The sequence below is a fragment of the Centroberyx gerrardi genome, chromosome 3 (assembly GCF_048128805.1).
Source record: "Centroberyx gerrardi isolate f3 chromosome 3, fCenGer3.hap1.cur.20231027, whole genome shotgun sequence".
In the NCBI taxonomy this organism is placed as follows: Eukaryota; Metazoa; Chordata; class Actinopteri; order Beryciformes; family Berycidae; genus Centroberyx; species Centroberyx gerrardi.
In genome coordinates, this window is record NC_135999.1 from 12,255,122 (window position 1) to 12,281,824 (window position 26,703).

Consider the following 26,703-nt stretch of genomic DNA (forward strand, 5'->3'; position numbering starts at 1 on the left):
TAGTTATTATCGTTTAAATGTCTTTTCTGAAATTGTGACATCAGAATCAAAACGTTTGCCTGTTAAACAATCTGATATATTAGCAGACAGAAATTCTTATAATTGTGAATGATCGTTATTATTATCAGTACAGTTAGGACTTACAGTACGATAGAGCATGCCCTTTTTAATGTAATTTTAATCAGAGGAAAACATCTAACTAATTGTACACTCATTACTATTAATACTGGTCAAACAAAAAAAGGGGTATTTTCAGATCAACTGATATCGGAAAGGGTGGCATATTTGCTACAGAGACAATGCTCTCCACTTCAGTGTAACTCTGGAGAGCAGATAATGTTTCTGGCTGATGTGGTCAGATGGGAGCTTGTAGAGGGAGAATATGGGATCTAAAGTGGAGCCTTGTGGGAAGCACAAAATCTGTGCAGATGAAGATGGTAAATTGCCTATTAAAACGGAGTTATTATCAGCAATGTAGGCAATAAATGTTCAGAATGATGTTTTAAAACATTTTATTAACAATGTGTTGTCCTTTTTATGAGTGGTTTATATAACTTCACCAGTGACTGCTATTATTTTCATAAACTACAGGCTCTTTACTGCAGATGCTAGATCTTAAAATGTTTAACAACTTCACACTAGTTTGATGTTTTATTTCTAGTAATGATGTGATGAAGGTTTTGACCTTTGTTTACGATGAGGTAACCCCAATTTCAGAGGGAATGATTATAGGTTTAATGGTAAATGCAGTTTTGAAGCACATTAAGACTTGATTGCATCAGATTAAATACATTTTGCTATAGTATTTTCTATTTGAATGAGCCCAGAAATACACTATGTAATATGTTATGTAAAATTGCTGAAAGGTAAATTTTGATTGGTCCTTACTGAAATATCGAAGTTTGTGATTGGATGGGAAATAGAACCTTATAGTACCAAGCTGAAATGGAGTTTCTGAGTTAGAACTTTATATCTTTTTGAATATGTATCCCAAAAATGTTCTATTAAAATAAAATAAAAAAACACACGACACAAACATAAAGTAACATTCAAAGATTAAGAATATGAGGATTATAAATCCAAGATCATGAATTGACAAAAAAAATATGTCAAAACAATATATTCAACCATAATTAAAGTTGTTATTGACAGCCTTCTTAAACAGAGCTTTAGAGACACATCCCTTGTAAAGTTTGCAGCCAATCAATATACCATAAAAGAACAATATGAAAAGTCATCAGTGGAAAATTCCAGAGCAAACCAACCCACTTGGGGGAAAAAAAAAGAGAAGCTGAATCAGCAACCTGCCCAATGAGTCAGGAAGGAGGTCACACTTTGCAATATTCAAATGGCTACGCTATTTTCCACCTCCACCATGTATGTGTATGGGACGTCCAGACTCTGATTTCTGGCTTTGACAACTGCACTTAAAACTTCAAGCTCTCCTTGGAAATCCTTTATCACCTTGCGGGGAATCTCCTCGCTGAAATGCTCTTCTGGGTACTGGCCAAGAGCGACCTTATGTTAAAAAAAGGTGAAAAACAAGACAAGAACAAGGCTTTTACCATTTTTTTTCCAGGAATACGCTGTCATACAGTCTGTCATTTGATTGAAACTACTAAAAGGTTATGCAATTGGAACATAAATTATTATGTAATTGTTGATGAAGCCATGGGTACTTACGAAGTCAGAGGACTGCTTGCTGAGCAGCCACATGGTGGACATGCCCTGAACTGTTGTGTTGACGTCGGGGAATGTCTGCAGCATGGTGCTCTCACTTGATGAGCCCTTGGTGGTTGGTGGAGCGCGTTGCAAGGAGATGGGAGTGTTGGGCATCCAACCACCGTAGTCATACTATAACAGATGAAGAAGTCATTGACACCAATTATGAACCCGCTATTAAATTTTAGATTAAAATTATATTAATATTATTGTTTACTGTTTAGATTTAAAGGCTCCCACACAAACCTCAATATCCAATGTCACCCCTTTGACCAGAATTTACCCATCTTCTCCCAGTTCAGAGAAAACTGCAATGCCTACCATTCAATAATAATAACACCAGTATAATTCATCATGTCAATAAATTAAAAGGACACACCTGTCCAGTGTTGACAGCAGAGTGCTGGCCTGAGCCAGTGAAAATCACCATGGTGACAAACTTCACCAACTCAGCCACAGTGCCAAAACTCTGGGGAATTCCTGATAATTAGAGAGAACGACGAGAATTAGAAATGTTTAGATGAATCAATAAGACTATAATAAATATATTTACAATTACAGTAATAGGAATATAATATGAAGGACATGTACAACATCACTTATTTTCATGGTTCAGCCTTTGTTCAAACTCACCTGTGCTTGCTTGGGAAAGGAAGCCGTGGACAAAGATATCCTGAATCCACTTCTGCAGTTCAGAGTCTTGCTGGACCTCAGCATCACTCTTGTAGTAGTGGCCAAGCACTCCCTGAACAAACCTATAACAAATGAAGAACACTACTGAACGTATTTCAAACTACAACATTTTTGACAAACCTTTAGACAATGTTTTTGCCATGTGCAGTACTTAGGGGAATTACAGTATGCACTGTACTTTTGGTAGCGCAGAGTCCCATAAGGGAGGGACAGTGTGTGTGTGTACACCAGGCAGTACGGTCAAGCAAGCATCAACCAAGTCAAGGCTGGTGCAGGATACATGCACATACCATACCTCTGTGATTTTTTAACTATAGCGGGTGAGTCAGCGTACATTTTGTTCAGCACAGTACCTGTGGATGATGTCCCACAGCCTGAGTCCATCATCCCTGTAGTAGAAGTTTGGCACAGACTCCAGCCCACGCTCAGCGATGTCGTCTGGTATGCAGAGGGAGCTGTAGGTCAGCGAGGACAGTGATCTCTTCAGGATCGTGAACATCCCCTCTCCTCCAGAAGCTGCAAACTAGGAAACAAATCAAGTGTGTGACAAATATAGTTTGAGGCAAATAGATGATATCAAATTCAAAAATAAAAAATGCATCTTACTGTTTAGCAATGTGTTAATCTACATGTTGGTCATTTCCTACCTTAGTGAAAACTCCATCCTTTGCTATAAGCAGAAGTCGGGCTAAGTAGTTGATCTGGAGCGTGTAGCGAGTGTGAGGAACGAGGAGCTAAAGAAAAGAAGGAATTCAGAGATTATCATTACTTTTAAATACCACCTGTTTGAGAAACTGCTGTCCTATTTACCATTCAAAGTGTGAAGCACTTTGGAAAAATATATATACTAATTGAAAATGCAATTCATGTTTTTTGGGTGTGAAATAATGATTATTGGCAGTCTCTATGTAAGTGATATACCCTGTGATGTACACTGGAATGATGAAATATGAAGATGATAATATAATTTTGGTGTCACAGATTAGCATTTTGTGCAAGTTCCCATTATTTGTTCTTAGGCATCATGAACCAAAAGATATACTCTGTAAATCTATACGTAAGTACGGTATACTCCTATCCAGTTACCTTGTAGAGGGGATGCACCATGGGCAGGTTGCGCAGCAGTGAGACTGAAAAAACCTCAGCCAGCAGGTGAGTGCGCAGCAGGTGAACATTAAGTTGGTGCTCACTGAACTCTGCACTTCGCACAAATATCTTGGCCAGCAACCAGTCATACTCAGAGTCAGTAGGAAAAAAGATCGGGTTGTCATCTGCTGGCTTCTGCTTCAACTGGAGAAGAGAGAGCAGTATATGGATGATTCATTCAATGACCATAAATGGAGTTCAGCAATCTTTTAAACTCTATGGATTTTACTGATTAGCATGTCAAAGGCCCCGCTCATAAACATGGACACATCCATCTCATTATCACTCAGGGACTCGCCACAGACATAACATGTATTGTTTACCGATAAGGTATGCAATGCGCCTATCAACTCTAAACGTACTGTATTTCAACGTTATCGTGACTCGAAAGTGGCTGGAAATTTTGTTGCACTTTTTATTGATGGTCCACCCACTTCATTGCTCTCCTTCTGTGATTTAGCTGATTATTTTTGTGCAAAATTTAGGGCAACTATCAACTTAGTGGCCCCACTTCAATAAAGAAACTATTTTGTCTATTTTTCAATAGAAAAATGAGGTGACAGCATTGCTTAAGAGAAATTATCCAAGGGCAGAACATAAGTGGAGGAAAACCATATTGCAGATCTATCATGATATTCATAAAGACAATCTTTAATACAATAGAAGCATCAGAATGGCCAGGCAAGCCTACTTCTTAAATTTGATATCTAGCAACCATGACAACACTTGAATCTTATTTTCAAAAACTGATCAACTGATAAACACTTCATCTACACACTGCATCCATATGTAATGATTTTCCCATTTTCTTCAAAGACAAGATAACTAACATGAAATTAGCCTTATCCTCTAAACTCAACTCTGATTTTGTTTGTTGTTTGTTGGTTTCACTTCCAGTGAGCCCTCTACATGTTTCACTGCTATTGTAAAATAGTAAACCTCAGCCCTCAACCTGTGCCCTTAACCCCATCCTCACTACCTTTTTTTTTAAGTTAATGATTTATTACTACTACCAAGGATTTATAAAAAATTTTCAACCTCTCTCTGCGAACTGGATGTTTTCCATCAATTTAAAACTGCTATTGTGCAAAGACTTATGAAAAACGGCACTCTGAACTCTCTTGTTTTCAGCAATTATAGACCAATTTCCAATCTGATGTTCCTCAGGAAAATACTTTAGAAGCTTGTTTTCATACAACTGTCCACTCCGGTTTCCATGCTATGCACAGAACTGAAACAGCTTTGGTTAATTATCTCAGAATCCTTGACAGTAGAAAAATCCTACTAAACTCCTACTAACCTGGTGCTTCTAGACCGAACTGCAGCATTTAATAGAGGAGACCATGATATCTACTTTGATAGACTGGAAAAGTGGGTTGGCCTCTCAGGCATGATTTAAAACTGGTTTACGTCTTACCTTACAAACTGTGATTGTTTTGTTTCTCTGGGTAACTTCTCATTACAAAGAGTTTACATTTGGTGTGCTGCAAACACCACTGTTTAATTTGCATGCTATCTTTAGGGGCCATCGATCACAAGCGTGATATTAGTTTCCATTGCTATGCAGATGACACCCAGCTTTATATCTCTGTTACACCTGATAATCTTCAGCCCCTAGACTCCTTTATTAATTGCATCTCTGACATCAGTCTATAGATGGTGCATAACTTCTTCAAGATAAAACCAAGGACTGGTTTTATCTTGGTTCAGGTGGTAAAATGCAAAAACATTGCACAGGTCAGACTATTCCTTTCTCCAGCTGACACTGAAAAAGTGGTGCATGCTTTCATTACCAGAAGGCAGGACTACTGCAATGCACTGCTCTCAGGCCTTCCCAAGAAGATGATAGGGAAACTACAACAAGTATTACAAAATGCAGCTGCAAGAGTTTTCATTGGAACTAAGAAGAGAGCTCATATCCCTCCTGTTTGAAATCCCTGCACTGGCTACCAGTCAGTTTCAGAATAGATTCGAAGATTTTCTTATTATTTTGTTAAATCCACCCATGCACTTGCCTCTGAGTATATAAATGACATGCTGCCAAAATATGTCCCTACTACAGCCCTCAGATCTACCGATTCCAAAACAAGAACAAAGACTTCTGGTGAGGCTGCCTTTAGCTGGAACAGCTTCCCTTTTGATCTTATGACTGCTACATCTGTTGAAAGTTTCAAACAAAAGCTTAAGACCTGCCTTTTTAGTCTGACTTGTTCTGTCTGTTTTTCTGGCAAAATATTTGTACTATTTGTTCTTTTTCTTCTGTTTATTTATTTATGTTTAGTTTTATTTCAATTCTTTTACTCTCTGTGAAGCACATTCAATTGCATTATGTATGAAATGTGCTATAAAAAACGGTGCTATATAAATAAAGTTTGATTGATGAAATTAAGGTCAGAGGAGTGTGCAAATTCACTGATGTCACATTACGATTTATGGGTAATGAAGACCTTCAAAGGTTATCTCACACTGCCACTTATAGTTGCCTACTGCAGCTTTAAATAACCCATTATCAAGTACTACCAAAGTATTTGTTGGTATATTTATAGGTTAGTCTCACCTGAATAGCGATGGGCATCAGTTTATCGTCAGGAGTCTGGTGGAGCAGGACGAGGGGAGCCATCAGGTACTGCTTCTTACCATTGATGACGCTTGTCTTCACTCCATCCAAACGGTTGTAGTCGCACAGGAATATGTTGCCTGTCTGTTCGAAATATTAGAATAATTATCATGCTTCACAATACCCTTTTAAGGCATTTTGGCGAGGGTGAGAAACGATTCGTCTCACAGCACATACAGTATGGAGATTATGTTTACACTCTGTTGGTTCGGCTGTAGTGCGTAACGCTTGCAATGCGCATCGCTTGGGGGAATCAAATGCGCTCTTTGGACCACGCAGAGCACTAAGCGCCGTGCATAAGGGAAATACAGTGTTTGCTTGTACACCAGGCAGCACAGTAGAAGCCTGAGCCAGCTGTACGTTTTCACATACCTGGAAGTATCTTGGTGATTTTCTAACTGCAGTGGCTAAGTCAGCATATGAATTAAGTATTTTGTTCAGCAATTCTCTTAGTTACAACATCACTGTCCTACCACAGCACTTTGGTGTTAGTAGGTGGAGTTTTTACAGTCAACGTAGTTTCATTCATTCCAATCATGCCCCGCCCCGACACACACACACCCACACCCACACACACCCACACACACCCACTCACCCTCCACCCAAGCACCTATAAAGCACTAGCGCACATTTATCAAGCATATGACAAACATACCTGCATTTCATCTGCTAAGCTTCGGCTACCACGGAGGAAGACCATGTCATCAGTGACAGGGAAGTTCTTAGGCAGGACTGAACAACGTCGGATCATCAGGGGGTTGACACCATTTAGAAACTGGTAGCCAAAAAAAGCATCGTCCCTCCAGTGTTTCTGGACATAGTCTGGAAAGAGTATAAGGTTTACTACCCTCACAGAGCTAAACACTACAGGCTCGAACATTTCCCTTTTACAGCCTAACCATAAACTACAATGCAGTTGGTGCAAGAACAATGAGTAAACATGCTGTTAGACTGAATCAGAGCCACTCACAGGCATGGACACTCTTTTTCTAGATGTTTGTTGAGTCAAACTATACATTCAAACTCAAGCACAACCACTCTGATGAACTTGTGTATCACAGTACCTGATATGCCTGTTCTTTTGCAGCAGAAGACTCGGCTAATAGCATCAATATCAGTCCAATTCTGCTTGCAGTCAGACAGTCCCTTCAGTTTCAGCTCTGTCAGCCTAGGGAATGCAAACAATACAGATCACTCTTTTGATGCCGGTCAAAACAACAACAACAACAACAACAACAACAACAACAACTGAACATGTACGTATTTGCTCATTCAACCTTATCTTCTGAATACAGTTCAGTGAATGGTTATTTGGGCTGTTCCAGCACAGATTTTGAGTTCTGGTTGTATCTGAGAAACTTTTGATGTCTGACAGAATTTGATGAATTCACCCTGTAGATGCAGTGAATAGAAACTCTGTCGTCTTGGTGAAGGAGAAGCGGACCTCACTGGGCAGATCAAGAGGGTTGTCCACTTTTATGCAGTGGGGTATCCCCTCCGCATACACATCCCAGCTATGGAAGAATAGAGAAGAGTAGATTGGTGAAGGACATGGGACAGTTTGGGCACCAGTGTCATAGATCTGCAATGTAAAATTATAGTATGCAAGTATAATATACTAATTGCCAAATGTGTTTATATATATCTACTACATTGTCATGACATCTAGTACATATAATACAAACTAACAATAAACCATGGCAAGCATAACAGCACTTGGTTTATGCATCACTAATGTTAATTATAACATTGAAAACAATATAGAGGCTGGAGGGTTGGGCTTGCTTTCTTTGTGGAGTGCATGATATGTGTAATTTATAATGCTGCTCTCACCAGTACTGTTTCTCTCTCAGGTTCAGCTCCTTCTCCCTGCTATACTTGCCAAGATGATGACTGTCTTCAAAGACTCTTAGAGCTGAAAAAGATTTAATATTGTTGATACATATAAGCAAGAAGTGACCTCAGCCACCCTGCAACCTTAAATCACGGAACCTGCCTTTCATGTATGTGTTCTGTGCTCAACATATAAATGAAAGGTATTGTAGAAAAGTAAAGTTCCATGAACCTGTGCCCTCTCTGAACAGCTTAACCTCACTGTCAGAGATCCAGCGGTAGATGGGAAAGCGGTAGGTGTCTCCCTCTGGGGACTTGATTTCCACCTTGGAAGGGAACCAGGAATCCTCTGGGAACAGGGGGAGGGGCTTTTTGTCTACCTCTATCAGCACCAGCTTGCCGAGGGAAGTAGGGCAGGACACGGAAAATTTAGACTCCTGCACACAGAAAAGGAGAGAGTGAGAGGCGCTGAGTAAATTAATGCTAAAGGGAGGGAGGGAGAAAATAGGCATATTCAAAAGCTAAGGGTTGATTCTGTGCCTGCCAAGAACAATGTCGTATCAGTTAGCATGCTATCACTGGCATATTAGAGTGTAGATACATCTCAATTAATGGCCTGATCTCCACACAGCACCATATACATCTTATCTGTGCTTATGCAGAGTGGAGAGAAACATGCTAAAACATTTAAACATATAGAGGGATATTCCAGACTCACTGCTCCCAGGTAGAAGGCGGCAGTCCCCTTGAGGCTGGTGAGCCACGTGCGTTTACTCTCCCCATCTGTGCCCACCAGCTTTATGAAGACATTATTCATAGTGGTGGCCTGGGCAAGGTTTGCCGTGGTCACACTCACTTCATACTTCACCATTTTCACTCTGGGGAGCAGATGAATCCTTGTGAGCAGCATAGAGCATTTTAATAACCACACCCAAACAGAGCGAGTGGACTAATGTGGTTATCTCATAAACCTTGTGTATTGCACAAGACCTTTAAGATAACGGTATAATTAAAACAAATACACTTCTGTAATGTTTAAACGGAGGAGCAATGCATTTACAATGTAACAGGACAAAGGAAAAGAATAAAGGAAAATGTAGTACAAATGCAATAATATAAAGTATATTCTCAGAGCAATAAAGTTCACAGCATAAAGCTCAGGACAGGACAAGCAAAAGACAGGATCAAGTAAATCGATTAGATTGATGTGCAGCCAAACTGAAGACAATTGCTTCCAAATTGTGTATTATTCCTAACACAGATTAGAAGATTTACCTTGGTTTGCAGGACCCAGAAGAGTTCCTTAAGTAACATTAATCTGCAGTGGCTGTCCTTCGTTTTATGCATGCAGCATGGGTGAAAGGCTGAAACACAATGCAAACGCCATGTGGGAGGACATTGCAATAAACACGCCTACAGCAATGGGAGACTTTGTGGAGTACAAAGTATATTAGATTATCTGCAAAGATAATGAAAGATGACAATGACAATGATGATAATCTAAGATAGTGTCAGCTCATCTTAAAAAGACAAAACAGCTTTCCCAGCAACCTATAACAAGCATAAGCATAGAATTTGCTGTCATTCAGCAGCTTGACTAGATGATCTTTATGCATACACACCATGTTTGTTTTCAGCAGGCACTATTTTTCATAAAGTTGTAGAGGGAGTGAAATCTTCATAAACAATGCAAACAATGAAATGCAAAGCCTAGTTGTGAAATAACCAAATGCACAGACCAGTATGTACTTTATGCTCACTGGGACATTAACATGAGATCAACTGACTGACATTGGGCAGGCAGGCTCAGGTACAAATCAAGCTGTTCGCGGGAAGCTCACTTATCAATGAGAGGTTAGTATTATACAATCTCATGTAATAACTGTTCCAGAGAAAAATAATTGACCTATTTATGTTTCTGTTAAGACATAAAAGCATTCTAGTGATAACAATTAAAAAGTGTAGTGTTTTTTTTTTTCCACTAATCTAATCATGAAGCTTGTAAATGTGTCAGCTTTACAGTTTGTGTTGTTTTATTACTTGTCACATCTTTAATAATCTGTCCTACGCATTCAGTGAAGAAATAAAACTTTACTACTTGATGTAGTTCTTTTCATTTTATGTGCATTCCAAGGTGGTAGTTTGATGGTAAAAAAAAACAAAAACCCACACACGTCTACATACAATAATTACACTTCAGTATCAGCACAAAACCAAATACGTTTCCACTTTTGTTCATGTGAAGTTTAATTAGACAGACACCTAAGGCATGGGGTCAAATCTGGGGCGAGGAGACCAGTGAGCTTTATATCGCTGATCCCTCCATTCAGGATACAAACCCACAGGAAGTTTACCTTGACCAGGTGGGTTCCAAACTCAATAGATAAAGAATATTGAAAAAATATAAATTCTATGTTCCTGATATTATATCTGGATTGTGTTACTTATTGAAATAATTGCCAGCAGCATCTCTCTTACCTTTATTCGTGGCACCCAGAGAAATTCCTTAAATAATATTAATCTTGCCTTGGTTTCCCTTCCTTTTATACATACGGCTTTTGGGGTGTGTCATCCATGGGTGTTCCTCCTCACATCCAGTAACATGTTACACTTTCCAAGGGAGAGGTCAAAAACATGGAAATGGCTCAGACATAAACACCAAGTGGGAGGCAATAAACACATTTATAGAAATGGGATACTTTGTAAAGTGCAGTGCAAAGTATAGTAGATTACATTACATTACAGCGATGAACAATGGCAGTGATAACAATGATGACGCAAAATAGTGTTAGTTCATCTAAAAAAGATAAGTTTTCTCAGCAACTTTGATAACAAGCGTTTATATGGCAGTATTTGTATTGATGAGTCATTTGTAAGATAGAAATTCAGCTTGACCACGTGATTTTCATGCGCACATACAGTACCATGTTTGTTTTCATTACTACTGTATATGAAGTTAGTTCGGCACTGCAGACAGTTGTTTGTATGCTTATCAGTACTTTCCCAAAATTATTCTGTGGCTTCCCTGACCTAATTCTCATGCTCATTGTGTGTGTCATAGATAGAAAATACTGCAACATGTTTATACAATTTCAAGCCTTGAGCAAGACCTCATGACTTCTGTGGGACAGTCAAAAAAGGTGCTCTGTGCTCTGTGCACTTTCCAGTTGAATTCAAATTTATAGTGCATCTATTTTCAGATGACACCTCTCAACTGATATCAGAAATCATGGCATATCGGTACATATAGACAATGCTCTCCACTTCAGCCACTTCAATACCGGAAAGCCATGTTGTGTTTCTGACTGATGCAGCAAAATGGGAGTTTGTACTGTACAGAGAGAATATGGGGTTTAAAGTGGAACCTTGTGGGAAGCCCAAAGTAATCTGTGCAGATGAAGATGGTGAATTCTGTGTTGAAACTGAAAAGCAATATAGGCAATAAATATTCAAAATGTTGCTTTAAAATTTATTTTATTCATTTTATATGTGGGTAATATACTTTTTACATTGACTGCTATTACTTTCATAAATTGCTGGAGCTTTACTCCAGAGACTTGATATCAAAATGTTAAACATGTCACATACATTTTTTTAGCAACTTTACACTCATTTGAATGATTATTTTTAGCAATGTTGTCACTATGATCTTCGTTAATATAATGTAAGTGACTTTATTCAAAAAAGAAGCTAAGAAAGTTTGAAAATTAAAGAGAAACATGCATCACAACAATACATCATCTATGATCTAGATCATCTATGATCTAAGTTTTTGTTAGCAGCCGTCACTAAAAGAGCTTTAGTGACAGTTCCCTTGAAAACTTTTCAGCACTGTTCTTATACTTTGATTGGCTGCAAAGTAAGTGGCTTTAAAGTTGAAAGATTGAAGGACCATCTGGAGCAGAACAACCCAAAAAAAGCAAGAGACCTTCCCAATGTCAGGAAGGAGGTCACACCTTGCCATACTCAAATGGCTACACTATTTTCCACCTCCGTTGGGTCCATGTATGTGTATGGGACGTCCAGACTCTTGTTTCTGACTTTGATACTTGCACTTAAAACTTCAAGCTCTCCTTGGAAATCCTTTATCAACTTGCGGGGAATCTCCTCGCTGAAATGCTCTTCTGGGTACTGGCCAAGAGCGACCTGGTGAGATTCAACATTATGTTAAAATGGATAAATTAAAAACAAACATACAAGATTTTTTTTTCCTGATTTAAAGGTTAATCCAGTCTGTTTTCTATGTAATATAACATACAGTTCCAGGAAGTGAGCAGGGGTTTTTCAAAGATGTAATTCAAGGGTATTTTGGCTGCAGTGTCATATCATATGAAACTACTTAGTATACTTACGAAGTCAGAGGACTGCTTGCTGAGCAGCCACATGGTGGACATGCCCTGAACTGTTGTGTTGACGTCGGGGAATGTCTGCAGCATGGTGCTCTCACTTGATGAGCCCTTGGTGGTTGGTGGAGCGCGTTGCAAGGAGATGGGAGTGTTGGGCATCCAACCACCGTAGTCATACTATAATGAATAAATGAGTGATGGATGAGTGATTGATACTGATTATTTGAAGCCCTGGAACAAATTGTTATTAGTATTACTGACGGTCCTATAGCAATTACATGTTAGCAAAATATACATCTGAGTTAAATGCAATTTGCTTTTAACTTATGTTATTTTAAGGTTGTCCCAATTCAGAGAAAACAACAATACCTACCATCCCACAGTAATAAAAACATTATAATTCATCATGCCAATAAATTAAAAGGACACACCTGTCCAGTGTTGACAGCAGAGTGCTGGGCTGAGCCAGTGAAAATCACCATGGTGACAAACTTCACCAACTCAGTCACAGTGCCAAAACTCCGGGGAATTCCTGAGAATCAGAGATAATTAATTACATGAATTGAATGTGTTTAGATAACTCAAGTAAAGAATGATAAATATATTTCAGTAATGGGAATATAATATGAATTATATGTTAATATGTAAAACATCATTCAAGCTCACCTGGGCATGCTTGGGAGAGGAAGCCATGGACAAAGATATCCTGAATCCACCTCTGCAGTTCAGAGTCTTGCTGGACCTCATCGTCACTCTTGTAGTAATGGCCAAACACTCCCTCAACAAACCTATAACAAATGAAGAACACCAGAACATCCTACTTAATTTGTGTTTTAAATACAACATGTTAGAGAAAATCCAATCAGGTTATAGACCACTACATACTGTAGCACCGAGACAGCCTTTCATAAAATAATCTAATGACCTCCTTGTGCTGGTGCTGGGGAATGCTCGATTCTACTCCTTTTAGACCTTAGTGCAACATCTGACACAGTGGACCATACAATTTTAATTGACCACCTTAAGCAGTGGGTATGTCAGGTCCTTTCTTTCCAATACATCCCCCTCTGTCATAAAAGGAATTCATTATCTTCCTCAGCAGACATCACCTGTGGGGTCCCACAGGGCTCACTTCTAGGCCCCTTCCTCTTTTCCCTCTACATATTCATGTAAGACTGTAGCAGGTGGAGGCTGGGGAGGTGGAGGTGAAGCTTTACCAAGAAGCAGATTGGGTACAGCAATTGTGTAGCAAGAATCAGTGTAGGAGGAGGTCATTTAAAAAGACCACCTTGTTATGAGATTGGATTCTGATAGGTGTGCATAGCAATCAGCTAATAGATAACAAGCAACGCGTGACTTCCGTGTCCTGCCTGAACTAACAGGATGCTTCATAAGTACAGCTCAAACCAATCACACCTTGTAGCCTTCATAACATTACAGCTAATATTAGCATTAGCATTGTAAAAAAAGATTGTACTTTTTATTCCGGAAGTTATAGAAGAGAAGAACGAGCAGGGAATTTGTTTGAAAAATCGACTCTGAGTGTTCCATACACAGTGGGGTGCCCCGGGCATCAATTACTTCAGCAGGCAGCAGGGTTTAGGGATGACATCGCTGGAATGGAATTTACCCCCTAATCCCACTTTTGCATTTCCAGGTTGCTTTCCCATCAAGTTTCATGCTCCGTTCTGGAGCAATTTCATTAAGGCAGAGGTGCAACCTCTGTGCAGGCCAGCTGAGCTGACCTAAGCCTTATGAACAGTACTTCAGATGGAAAATTACTGCTGGGATTTCAGTTGTTTGTTTGCTTGGTTTTATGTATGAAATAAGGTTATGAACGTAACCCTTTTTCCCTGAGGAGGGAAAGGGAAAGCAACACATAGGACAAATGTCTTTGAAAAGCCCTGTATTGAAGTCTCTACAGTCAGACCAATAAGTGCTGTGCACATCGACCTCACCTGAGACACATACTGTCCAAAATGTGGGATTTTTTACTCCACAAAACCCTTGAATGGCATTTGATTGGCCAGCTGGAATTGTTATACTTGTACTTTTTGTCTTTGGCTGGGTTTGTGAAGAATACAAACAGCTGGTTGTATGAATGGAATGCCTGGGTTCATGCTATGTATGTGTGACATGCATGTACGGGGGCATACACGGGGCAATCCCTGATGCTTCTCGGAGTAAAATGGAAGAGAAAACTTCCAAACCAGAGCCCAGTGCTTCACAGAGTAAGCTGGGAACTTCAGGTGGCTATACATTACTTTACAATGTCATTATTCCAGTGTATTAACATGTGAATTACCCACTGCAAAAGTACTGAAAATACACAATATAATGTAATTACAATATGTGCAAACATTATGCTCTAAAATATGTACAAGCAAAAAGGAACTCCAGCAGCTGACAGAAACTTTGTTGAATGATGTCCCAAAATTTCCCATTGTTTTCTTAACTGAAATTACGTTGTAGTGTGTCTCATTAAGAGCAAAGGTGATAAGTAACTTATGCGATATATTAAATTATTTGTCAGCAGAAAACAAATTGGACCAAGTGTTTCCATACCAATTTTGTCTCCCAAAATGTCCAGATGGCTACCCAAAATGATTAATTGCTACATCATTAAATATCTTTCTATGAAACTAAGTTCATTACTGAGTGGTACATTTCTTATTTCAGTGGTGAAAGTTTAATGTAGGCACATAACCACTCAACACATATGTGTTGTGAGGATTTTGATGAACTACTAATATAGTGTTATTGTACAGTTACAATACTTTCCCACAGGTTAATGCACCAGAAGAAGGAAAATGTAAGGTGTTACTCTTATGGCACATACACCAGATTATTATGCAGTATACAGCTCCTAGACAGCCACACATCACTAAAAAAAAAAGGACTTTGCACCAATACCATATAAATAAACGTACTGCAATGCGACACAGCCTAGCATGTAAGCCAGGACAATGCTGTGGAAAGTGCCTGCAGTACCTGTGGATGATGTCCCACAGCCTGAGTCCATCATCCCTGTAGTAGAAGTTTGGCACAGACTCCAGCCCACGCTCAGCGATGTCGTCTGGTATGCAGAGGGAGCTGTAGGTCAGCGAGGACAGCGATCTCTTCAGGATCGTGAACATCCCCTCTCCTCCAGAAGCTGCAAACTAGGAAACAAATCAAGTGTGTGACAAATATAGTTTGAGGCAAATAGTTCTTATCAAAAATAAGAACATTTATGTTATTGTGTTGGTCATTTCCTACCTGAGTGAAAACTCCATTCTCTGCTATAAGCAGAATTCGGGCTAAGTAGTTGATCTGGAGAGTGTAGCGAGTGTGAGGAATGAGGAGCTAAGGGAAACAGGGAAGTCTGTTAATAACACTACTTAGAATTACCTGTTTTGCAAAGTCAGAAGTCTTGAAGCTGCTTGAATCTGCTTTTTTACCATTTACCATTCAAAGTGTGAAACACGTACAATAATATAGACACTAAAAACACAATGGTTCTCAACAGGGGCGACAAACAGTAGCATGTTGAAAAAAGCAAAAATGAGAAAAATAAAACTATACTTAAATAAAGGGCAGTACACTCCTATCCAGTTACCTTGTAGAGGGGATGCACCATGGGCAGGTTGCGCAGCAGTGAGACTGAAAAAACCTCAGCCAGCAGGTGAGTGCGCAGCAGGTGAACATTAAGTTGGTGCTCACTGAACTCTGCACTTCGCACAAATATCTTGGCCAGCAACCAGTCATACTCAGAGTCAGTAGGAAAAAAGATCGGGTTGTCATCTGCTGGCTTCTGCTTCAACTGGAGAAGAGAGAGGAGTACAGATAATTCATTCAATGAATAAAGGCATTATACACAACCCGTTCAAGTACTGGTCAATAACACTTTTCCAATAATTTTCTGTATTTTTGTAGTTATGATAAGTTAACACATTTACTGTTGGTTTGATCTGCTAAGCAGATTTTTGGTTTTTGTTTGTTTTTGTTATAAAAATACTCACAAATACTCCTATGGAGTATCAAACAAAAAAATAAAATAAACAAAATTAGTCTCACCTGAATGGCAATGGGCATCAGTTTATTGTCAGGAGTCTGGTGGAGCAGGACGAGGGGAGCCATCAGGTACTGCTTCTTACCATTGATGACGTTTGTCTTCACTCCATCCAAACGGTTGTAGTCGCACAGGAATATGTTGCCTTTCTGTTTTGAAATATTAGAATAATTATCATGCTTCACAATACTCCTTTAAGGCATTTGGTGAGGATGAGAAATGATTTTACTCACAACACATACAGTAAGGAGAATATATTTACACAGTGAAGACATAAATGCAACAAGTAAGATGTAAATTTAACATGTCAAGACATAAAACATGGTTCTAGCATTGAGACTGATTTGAAATGTCTAGCGACGGCTGGGCCAAACTGTAACTGTTGATAGATACAATTTATTTGATGAGTATAAGACAAACATACCTGCATTTCTTCTGCTAAGCTGCAGCTACCATGGAGGAAGACCATGTCATCAGTGACGGGGAAGTTATCAGGAAGGGCTGAGCAACGTTGGATCATCATTGGATTGACACCATTTAGAAACTGGTAGCCAAAAAAAGCATCGTCCCTCCAGTTTTCTTGGACATAGTCTGGAAAAAAAACAGGGTTTCACCTTCCCTGAGCATAGAACTTCAGGCTTGAAAATCTCATTTTGCTATTTTTACCAGCCTAACTATAACCTACACTGCACGCGGAACAAGAAAAATGAGTAAAAATGGTGTTACACTGAATCCAGAGTTGGGTTCTATTTTCATGAATCAAAGGTCCATAGTCTGGCACAAACGCAACAACTCAAATCTTCTAAAGCATGGGAGTAATTCACATTGAAGTCCTCAAATAAAAGTCTGCTGCAAATTGTGCAAAACTGAACTTAAATGGCACGGGAGCACGACGGTGATGCATGAGCAACTGAAAAGAAAACGTGTTGGAGGGCGAAGAGGGCTCACCATGGTCAGTTAGTAATCAGGCTATATAGTCCTAGTCAAAAGAAACTGACTCAATGTCTGTTTCTCAGCAAGCTCCGTTTATCACAACTGAATCGAGTTTGGCTTCATGGCTTGAGTTGTGTTTTGAAATCTTTTGTGGTTGAATTGCGTAACAGCACCACGAAACCAATGGGCTAACGTCAGTTATGCACACGGAGATTGTTTATAGTCATTGTACATAAGGCAAACGATAGCTTGCTAGATAAGCATTCTGTCTTAATGGATTGTCTCTGTCCCTCCCCACCAATGCACCATGCCATTAATGGCAAAACTGCTCTAGATATTTATATACTGTATCAGTTAAATTTCCCTTTTATTCTTAGTGCATCCCTGATGTCCACTTATTTAGTGATATATTTTTTTTTAATAATCGTGGAAATTATTATTATTATTTTTTAAATGTGATTAAGTGCAAATCATGATACTCCTTGAAACCAAAATTGCACTGCGCTGCTTGATCGTTACTGACACACCCCCTAGTGGGAGATGGGGCAGTAGCAGCGACTTGTTAGCCTGGGAGCTAGCTAGTATCAGTATTACTGGTTTACCTTTTGTTTGTTACTCTGTCTTGACTAGTTAGCCTTCTAGCTAACCAATAGCAACAATAAGTGGCTTGTAATTAACAGCTATGCCGTTACTGAATATGTTAGCTAACCTGGCTAGAAAAAATTCTACATGTTTTTAGATTAAATATTTTGTTATTGTGCTTAACGTCTTAACGCCTCCGCGCAGCTTGTAGAGAGAATGTAGGCTAAGGCCAAGGTCTGTTCAAAAATGTGTTTTTGTGAAATTTGCTTTTGCTTTGCTTCTTGGCAAAAAAACATCAGAAAATGTGATATCTGAGTTTAAAATCTGAATTCTGACATTCTGAGATTAAAGTCAGAATTGTAAGAATAATGTCAGAATCTCTGAATTCTGACTTTATTCTCATATTTCTGACTTTAAACTTAAACTGAGAATAAAGTTTGAATTCTGAGTTCAAAGTCAGAATTATGAGAAAAAAGTCAGAATTCTGCGATTCTGACATTATTCTTACAATTCTGACTTTATCTCAGAATTCTGAGAATAATCTCAGAACTCAGATGCTCTCAGATAGCGAAATGCTGTCAGATAGAACGCCCATTATTTAGTTTGCAGTTTTTTGTTGTTGATGTCCATTTCTCCGCTGCATACACGTTGTGACTATGAGTATCTACGTATGGAAGCTTACTGTCTCTGTGTTGTAAAGACTCTATGGTAAATGATGAGGGGAGGGGCTTGTGTCTATTTTGATTTGTTGTTGTAATGACATCCCTGAATGTCAGAGGCCAGCATTGAACCAGAAAATACACAGACCTTCACATTTCATTTAAAATCTCAACAACCTGTTATGTTAGCCCACAGCCTTTCTAGTGTTAAAAGTATTCCCAGATGTAACCCTCTACTTTTTCACAAGAATCTGTAATCAGAATGCTTTTTTTTACTTAACATAATGGAATACAGTTAAATTTTCTTGGATTTTGAGTAGGCTATAATGCAAGTATTCTGTTACTACCCAACCCTGATAGCACAGTACCTGAGATGGCAGTCCTTTTGCAGCAGAAGACTCGGTTAATAGCATCAATATCAGTCCAATTCTTCTTGCAGTCAGACAGTCCCTTCAGTTTCAGCTCTGTCAGCCTAGGGAATGCAAACAATAAGGATCACTATTTTGATGCCAGAAAAAAAATAAAAATAAAATAACAATAGGACATTTACCCATTCAACCTTATCTTCTGAATACAGTTCTCAAAGTGGATGGTTATCTGGGCTATTCTTACAAATATCTTGGCATAGTATTACAGGAACGTTTGAGTTCTTGGGTAATATTTGAGAAACTGTTGATGTCTGATAGAATTTGATGAATTTACCCTGTAGATGCAGTGAATAGAAACTCTGTAGTCTTGGTGAAGGAGAAGCGGACCTCACTGGGCAGATCAAGAGGATTGTCCACTTTTATGTTGTGGGGTATCCCCTCCGCATACACATCCCAGCTATGGAAGAATAGAGAAGAGTAGATTGGTGAAGGACATGGGACAGTTTGGGCACCAGTCATAGATCTGCAATGTCAAATTATAGTATGCAAGCAGCATAATATACTATTTGACAAATATTCATATGTAATTACAATGTCATGGCATAATGTACATACAGTATAATAAACCATTGCATAACAGTATTATATAATGGATTATGAGGAGGTTTGGGCACGCATTCGCTGTGGAGAAAATAATGCTACAATATGTGTAAACTCATGATGCTGCTCTCACCCATACTCCTCCTCTCTTAGCTTCAGCTCCTTCTCCCTGCTATACCTGCCAAGATGATGATTGTCGTCAAAGACTCGTAGAGCTGAGAACAAAAAAATAGAAAAACAAGGTTTTAAACTGTTGATACAAGTAGGCAAGAATTTACTCCAGCCTCATTACAACCTTATATAATGGAATCTGCCTTTCATTTATATATTCAGTGGTCAACAAAAGTGTACACAGTACAGCATAGCAAAAAAGTAAAGTTCCATAAACCTGTGCCCTCTCTGAACAGGTTAACCTCGCTGTCAGTGATCCAGCGGTAGATGGGAAAGTTGTAGGTGTCTCCCTCTGGGGTCCTGACTTCCACCTTGGAGGGGAACCAGGAATCCTCTGGGAACAAGAGGAGGGGCTTTTTGTCTATCTCTATCAGCACCAGCTTGCCGAGGGAAGTAGGGCAGGACAAGTAGAAGTTAGACACCTGAGTAGAGGAAAAGGAAGAATCAGAGAGAGGCTCAGAATAAATTCACACTAAATGGAGAGAGAGACATATTTAATAGCTACGAGTTGATGTCTTATCAGTTAGCATACCAACACTGGGATATTTGGTAGATAGCTGAATTAATGGCCTGACATCTATACAGCACTATATACAGCTTAAATTCATAATATGCATAATATGCATTCTATACATTTAAACATATAGAGGAATATTCCAGACTCACTGCTCCTATGTAGAAGGTAGCAGCTCCCTTGAGGCTGGCGAGCCACGTGCGGCTGCTCTCCCCATCCGTGCCCACCAGCTTTATGAAGACATTGTTGAAAGTGGTGGCCTGAGCACGCACTGCAGTGGTCACAGTCACTTTATACTTCACCATTTCACTCTGGGGAGCAGATGAATCCTTGTGAGGAGCATAGAGCATTTTAATAGCCATACTCATACAGAGTGAGTGCACTGATAAAATTATCTGTCACTCACTGTATAAACTTCACTGCACAAGACCTTTAAGATACAGGTATAATTAAGACATTTAGGGTCATTAAATGTTGAAATGGCAATGCAATTACAACGGAGGAGGACACCAGGAAAGAACAAAGCAAAAGGTATTATAGTAGGTAATATAAAGGGTGTTGCTAAAGGAATAAAGGCATAAACCAACAGATTAGATTGATGTGCAACTAAACCGAACACAAACACTTCCACATGTATTATTCCTAATAAGAAAGTTTTTGTCCAAGTGCTACCAATTGAGATTATTCCCAGCAGCATCTCTCTTACCTTGGTTTGTGGGACCCAGAAAAGTTCCCAAAATAACATTAATCCTCACTGCTTGCTTTTCTTTTATACATGCAGCTTTGTAGGTGTGTCACCCATGGCAGTGGTGGGGGAAGTGCTTAAAAACTTGTGAATGACAATCGCAATGATCTTGTCTGCAATAATGGAATGCCAATGCACAAGTTCAGACAGTTACTGCACCTGCATCTGCAATAGTGATGAAAGATGGTATCGATGACGCAAGGTAGCACTAGTTCACCTTAAAAAAACACAGCTTTGATTAAACGTTTAATAAGGATTAGTATAAGATTTGCTCAGTTTATTCAATTGTAAATGACAAGTTTATTTATTTTAAATATAAATTCAGCTTGACCACATGATTTTTATGCATACATGTTTGTTTTCATCAGGCTCTACTGTGCAAGTTACAAGGTTGAAATCTTCATAAACAATGACATGTAAACAACACAAATCCTAGTTATGAAATCACCAAATGCACAAACCAGTGTTGACTGTGTTCTCACTCACGCTAACACACAGTATTTTGGTGAGTAAACTGACCGTGAACAGGCCGGCTCACATGCAGAAGAAGCTGTTTGTATTGGTCACAGGAAGCTCACATTATCAATGAGAGGCTAGTACAACACAATCTCACAAAGTTCCACAGAAAATAACTGATCCATTCATCCTCGTGTTACGACAGAAAAGCATAAAACAATAATCCAATGACGACAAGCAGGTTGATATTGTAAAGCTTTTGTGCAATAATCTAATTAAGAAGTCAATGCGGCAGCTTTACATCTTTATTATTACTTGTCACATCTTCGATAAGCTGTCCTTTATAGTCAGTGAACTAATAAAACTGGGCTTAAAAAGAGGATTAGCACTTGGATGCAGTTTTTTATTTTATAGCCATTGCAAGACGGTGATCCGAACCATACGTCAGATCAGATTGAATAAAAAAAATAACAAAAAAACACACACCTACATAGAATGATTAAATGATTTCTTTCCACTAATATAAAAAAAAACAGAGGGTGTTTCCTCTATTCCCTTTTGTTCATGTGAAGTTCAGAGTTCCACCGAAAGCTGAGTCATGGGGTCAGATCTGGGGCGAGGGGACAGTCAGGAGTCCAGTGGGTTTCATCTTGTTGATCCCTCCATCCAGGATACAAACCCGCGGGAAGTTTACCTTGACCAGGTGGGTTGCAAACTGGGAAGAGGCAAAGTGGAAAAAAACAGAAGGCAGAGAAATAAATCTTTCTATTGTTTTGGGCTGAACCGGTTTCCAAATTCAATCTCCAGATACTCATCACCCCTCGGGACTTTCCCAGGATTATTCTGCGGCTACGAGTTAATATTCATTAACCGCTGTGGGAGTAACAGTTGGGAAATAACATCTTTGCATAATAACCACATATAAACTTGAGAAAGTCCTAACAATGTTCAAATATTCTCTGACACAGCTTATTGATAAGTGCACTCACTGATGATACATTCACTTGGAAAACCCATACATTCCTACTATCATTAAAGGTTGCAAAAAAAAGAAAAAAATTGAGGCCATCAGCAGAATAACAGATCTTGCATCCAAGCAAATTCTTACAACCTGTGTTCAAATGTATCCCTTCATGTCCCACAGCCGTATCATGAGGGATAGCACCTATAAAAGTAACACACCTTTTTTTCTCTTTTCTTTTTTTCTGTATTTTTCCTCCTCTGGATCTTCCACATTGCTGTGGCCACTGTTTTGAGCATGTTTTCATATGCCTTGTGTGCAAAGCCACATGTGACATCCCAGTCTAGTGTTGCACAATTTAAGTGACCTTAGATGGCGACACATTAAGCATGTTTTGACGTGCTGAAATTTGATTAGGGAACTTTTCCATCTGGTTGCAAAATTCCACCACATGAAATCAAACTGTCATGCAATGTATAACGGAAAACAGTTAAGACTTGACCTGAGCTGCATATTCCTAACAAAATATGAATAAAATAAATTAAATTAAAAAAAAAAACATATTTTCCCTCCAAAAAGGATTCACTGTAATTGCTACCTTTTCTGATTCACTGCCTGGTAATTCACCCTTATTCATAGTCTACAGATAATTCCTATCATTTTATTTATAATACAGAGCTGTCAGTTGATTTCTAAATATAGAATTAATCTGCTGCTGAGGGCAGAAGACTAATTCAGTGATATTCAAAGTTGTTCTACTAGATCACTGTTTTTTTCAATAGTAAACCAAAAAATGCTCCCCGGGAAAAGACTTTAATGGAAAATGGAAAATATTATTTGAATAAAAACACACAATCAAGGTTTATTTTTATAGCAAGTGCATAATAATGCATAACAATAAAATACCATAACAATGCATAACAATAAAAACAATAATAAGAAAATTAAAACACCATGTGTAAGGGATAAATTACAACACAAAACACAATGATTACTTGGATATTAAGACCTCATGTGAAACATAGGGCTAAAAAGGTGTAGCTATGTTTATGTTAGCTAACATTACGTTTGAAGAGTTGGTCAGGTTGTGAAGCTCCAGGTCTTGTGTCAGGCTGCTCCAAAGACGAGGACCGTGACCCCACGACTCTTAGTCCCGATCACTGGAACAACTAAAGGCCAGGTCTAGAGCATGGGGGGGTCTGCTAAGGGCTGAAAAGCATATCTGATAAAAACCATCAGTAATGCATCTTACCTTTGATCTTCTCAATGTTTTTACTTAGATTTTTCCACTTATTGTGTAGAACATGATGAATGTAATGGCTATTCTATTCTCTCGTTACCTCTGGGGGGATTTCTTTTATACACTTTAAAAACAAGGGACACAGTAACTTGCAAACTATTGAAGGTCCACTTCCATCTAAGCCAGCCTTCCTCTTAGGGCAGAAAAAAAACATCCTGCTGTTACCCCAGAGTAAGTTTTGTGAAACCGAGTATTCAGTGCTCTGTGTGCTTATAAATCTGTACAAAAAGAAAGAAAGAATCTAATCTAATAAACCATGGAATTTTCTCCTCATTTTGTTAGGCATGCAAAGCTTAAACTGACAATTTGTTGCAAGAGGTCAACAGAACAAGGGGAAATCACAGTTTCCCCATAGAAATTGATTGAGGAATCATCCGTTTCCACAGAACCATAGTAACGGCCAAATGAGGAGTCAGAAAGCAGAGTTCCGCATTTGCAGGTCACACAACAATCCCTGCAATTCTTCTAAAGCCCTACAGGATTTTTTCAACATTTCCTGCTGATTACTTTTGTTATGCTGTCAATTTAGTAGTTAGTAGACAATCCATGACATGTATTATTCTCAGAAAAGAAAGAAATTAAACACACATGATAGGAACTAAAGAATCTGGCTGAGGCGGCTCTCCATGGAGCAAAAGGGTTTCCAAATCATGTCTTAACGCAACTGTGGCAAAACGTTAAACCTTTCCTCTCACTCCTTTGTTGCAGCATGGTGTATGGTTAGGAGAAGTATTAACAAATGTCATTACTAGGAGATAAACCACAGGACGCTTGACTGAGAATAGAAAAGAACGATGTGACAAGAGTCCCACTATAAGATCAAATAGGATCTATGGCACTAAGAAGTACGACACATAACATCTTGAAATATGACACGGTGAATTACAGTACAGCTCTCAAACAAGTCTGGTCTTGACACCAAGGAGGCCCAGCGCTGTCATTAACATTTAGGAAATGTGTCGGTGAGCCTCCTAGGAAAGAGAGGAAACTAATTCGGGCATTGATGATCTGGCTTTACAGCTGGTCAATGGTTTTGTTCACACATTAAGATCATAACATCTTAAGGGGTAATCCATGCTGCATGGTGCTGCATGTCACTCATATTGCAGAAATGTTTTGGCTTCTTTCTTAGCTATCATGGCACTCTGATATGTGGCATTCAGAGAGAACTGACATCAAACAAATTGACTTGATTAAAAAACAATGGTATAACAAATAATGAAAAAATATCTATGATTTAAAGGCCTAATCTGCGATCGCTGCACAGCGGCCTCATCGCCCCAATCGTCGCTCCAGCTCTCTGTATTTTTTATTTTTTTTGTTGTTGGACTTTGAGGTGCGGCTTTCGCAGTAACTAACTAATCCTGACAACACAGTCAGCACACAAGTTTAGCTGCCTGCTTGATGAAGAGACTAACTATACTATGCAATACTATACTATTCAACTAGGATGCAGGTGATGTGAAGCATATAGTGCAAACATTTATTTTTTCAAATATATTTCAAATATATATTAACATTTCAAATTTGCATATAGTGCAAACATGCAATGAGACACACACACACACACACACAGATCTGTCATCTGTTTGGTAGTGGTAAAGTATTCAGCTGCATGTTGACACTGGTGGACACGTCACAAAATCATGCTCTGTGGAGCGTGGTTTCAAAACAACTACTTTCAACACAGCTACTCAAAGTTAAACAAGACGCTTTACCTGGAGAGAATTAGCCAACAGTGGCTGGGGCTAGGTAACGTTAGCCTCCACAAACAGCACGTACACCACAGCCAAATATTTTGCAGCATGTGGCTGATGGTAACTTTCTCTCTTGATATGTTATGCGAACGTACTATACTGTGTTAACTACTATCTGAACATACTCAAGTCTGAGGCAGGCTAACTTAGTCGGCGTTATGCTCACTGCTCACCAGCCTGATGCAGTGGAAGACTTTTAGGGGCGCAACGACACAGGAACCCCCTCTAACATAAAAAATCGTGGTATAGTTTGGTTATGACAGTGAAAATAATATTACATAGCTACCTGTCCTGACATCCTCTCATGAGGAGAAAGAAAGAAAGACCTTCTGCCGTTAGACTCAACTTGGAGACGAATAGAGTGTGTGTGTGTGTGTGTGGGAGGGGCCTCAGAGAAAACAGCGAACCAAAACAAGTGTGTTGTTGTAATTCCTTGCTCAGCCACAAGACACCTGCTCTCAACTGCAATTGCGGATTGGGGCTTTAAAAGACGTTTAAAAGTCGGTTAGCACAAAGAAAGCAGAGAAAGATACTGGGTACACATGAAACATCACTCATAAACATCAATCATATCTGAGCAGTGACTGAAAGATGCTCTTTGGCAATAATGTCTTTAATGAAATGTGAAAGCTTTTGGAATTTCAATAAATGCCGCCCAATACCCAGGCTTGAATGAAGAAATTGACTTCATTTGTTTTCTGTAACACATCGACTTCTTGCAGGTTTGGTTCACCATGTTCGAATAACATTCTACCACTGTGTTAGTGTTGACTCCCATCCCCAGCAACATTTTATGTTCCTTTCTATGTTCTTTACTATGTACACGTGTGACTGTTTGTGTTACTTATACTCCCTGATGAAGGCATGCAGCCGAAACGCAAGTCATTTAACATTTAAAATGTTCAATAGAATAATGTCAGATTAATAAAGGCATTTTATTTTAAAGTCAAAGGTTTTTTAGCATTTTATCCCTCTACTGATCTACAGAGATTTTTCCATTCTTATGGTAAAAACAGGATAATCCAAAAATTCATCATTAATCCAGGATGACCTTGTGTGTATTTATGTATGCACTCATTCATTCATCTATATATGTATCTATGTATTTATCTATCAGTAAATCAATCAATTATGTTAGCTTGTGTTGGTGGTCTTGCATGGAAAAAAAATAGTCAGCTATGTTCTGTAAAAGAGGGAATTTGCCCTAATAATACACACAGAGTGAATCATATTTTTGTTGTATTGTAAA

General features: G+C 38.9%; 3 protein-coding genes across 4 annotated transcripts in view; all 3 read right to left on the reverse strand.

Moving 5' to 3' along the window:
• Window positions 1-1,344: 1,344 nt before the first annotated feature.
• Window positions 1,345-8,882, reverse strand: LOC139920179 (polyunsaturated fatty acid lipoxygenase ALOX15B-like). The gene is made up of 14 exons (XM_078282755.1): window positions 8,730-8,882; window positions 8,244-8,448; window positions 8,012-8,093; window positions 7,570-7,692; window positions 7,243-7,346; window positions 6,834-7,000; window positions 6,119-6,262; window positions 3,502-3,705; window positions 3,063-3,149; window positions 2,769-2,938; window positions 2,356-2,477; window positions 2,102-2,202; window positions 1,684-1,854; window positions 1,345-1,518 (listed from the first exon to the last, which is right to left on the reverse strand). Exons 1-14 carry the CDS (start codon window positions 8,880-8,882, stop codon window positions 1,345-1,347), a joined length of 2,007 nt encoding a protein of 668 aa, XP_078138881.1.
• Window positions 8,883-11,468: 2,586 nt separating this feature from the next.
• On the reverse strand, window positions 11,469-20,984 carry LOC139920178 (polyunsaturated fatty acid lipoxygenase ALOX15B-like). Of its 2 annotated transcripts, none has more exons than XM_071910119.2 (15): window positions 20,942-20,984; window positions 20,388-20,546; window positions 19,939-20,143; window positions 19,684-19,765; window positions 19,285-19,407; window positions 18,951-19,054; window positions 16,833-16,999; window positions 16,414-16,557; window positions 15,956-16,159; window positions 15,616-15,702; window positions 15,349-15,518; window positions 13,024-13,145; window positions 12,789-12,889; window positions 12,364-12,534; window positions 11,469-12,157 (listed from the first exon to the last, which is right to left on the reverse strand). In XM_071910119.2, the coding sequence occupies exons 1-15, from the start codon at window positions 20,978-20,980 to the stop codon at window positions 11,978-11,980; spliced, it is 2,058 nt and encodes a 685-aa protein (XP_071766220.1). In that variant the 5' UTR covers window positions 20,981-20,984; the 3' UTR covers window positions 11,469-11,977. The 2 variants fall into 2 exon arrangements, with proteins under 2 accessions (XP_071766220.1, XP_071766221.1); XM_071910120.2 differs by having other exon boundaries at window positions 20,388-20,564; window positions 20,942-20,963.
• A 229-nt stretch (window positions 20,985-21,213) lies between these two features.
• The window catches only part of tbck (TBC1 domain containing kinase), a 48,477-nt gene continuing 42,987 nt past the window's right edge, over window positions 21,214-26,703 (reverse strand). Inside the window, exon 26 of the mRNA XM_078282610.1 lies at window positions 21,214-22,151. Within this exon, the coding sequence (XP_078138736.1) occupies window positions 22,041-22,151 (111 nt within the window). The 3' untranslated portion in view covers window positions 21,214-22,040. The remainder of the gene's footprint in view (window positions 22,152-26,703) is intronic.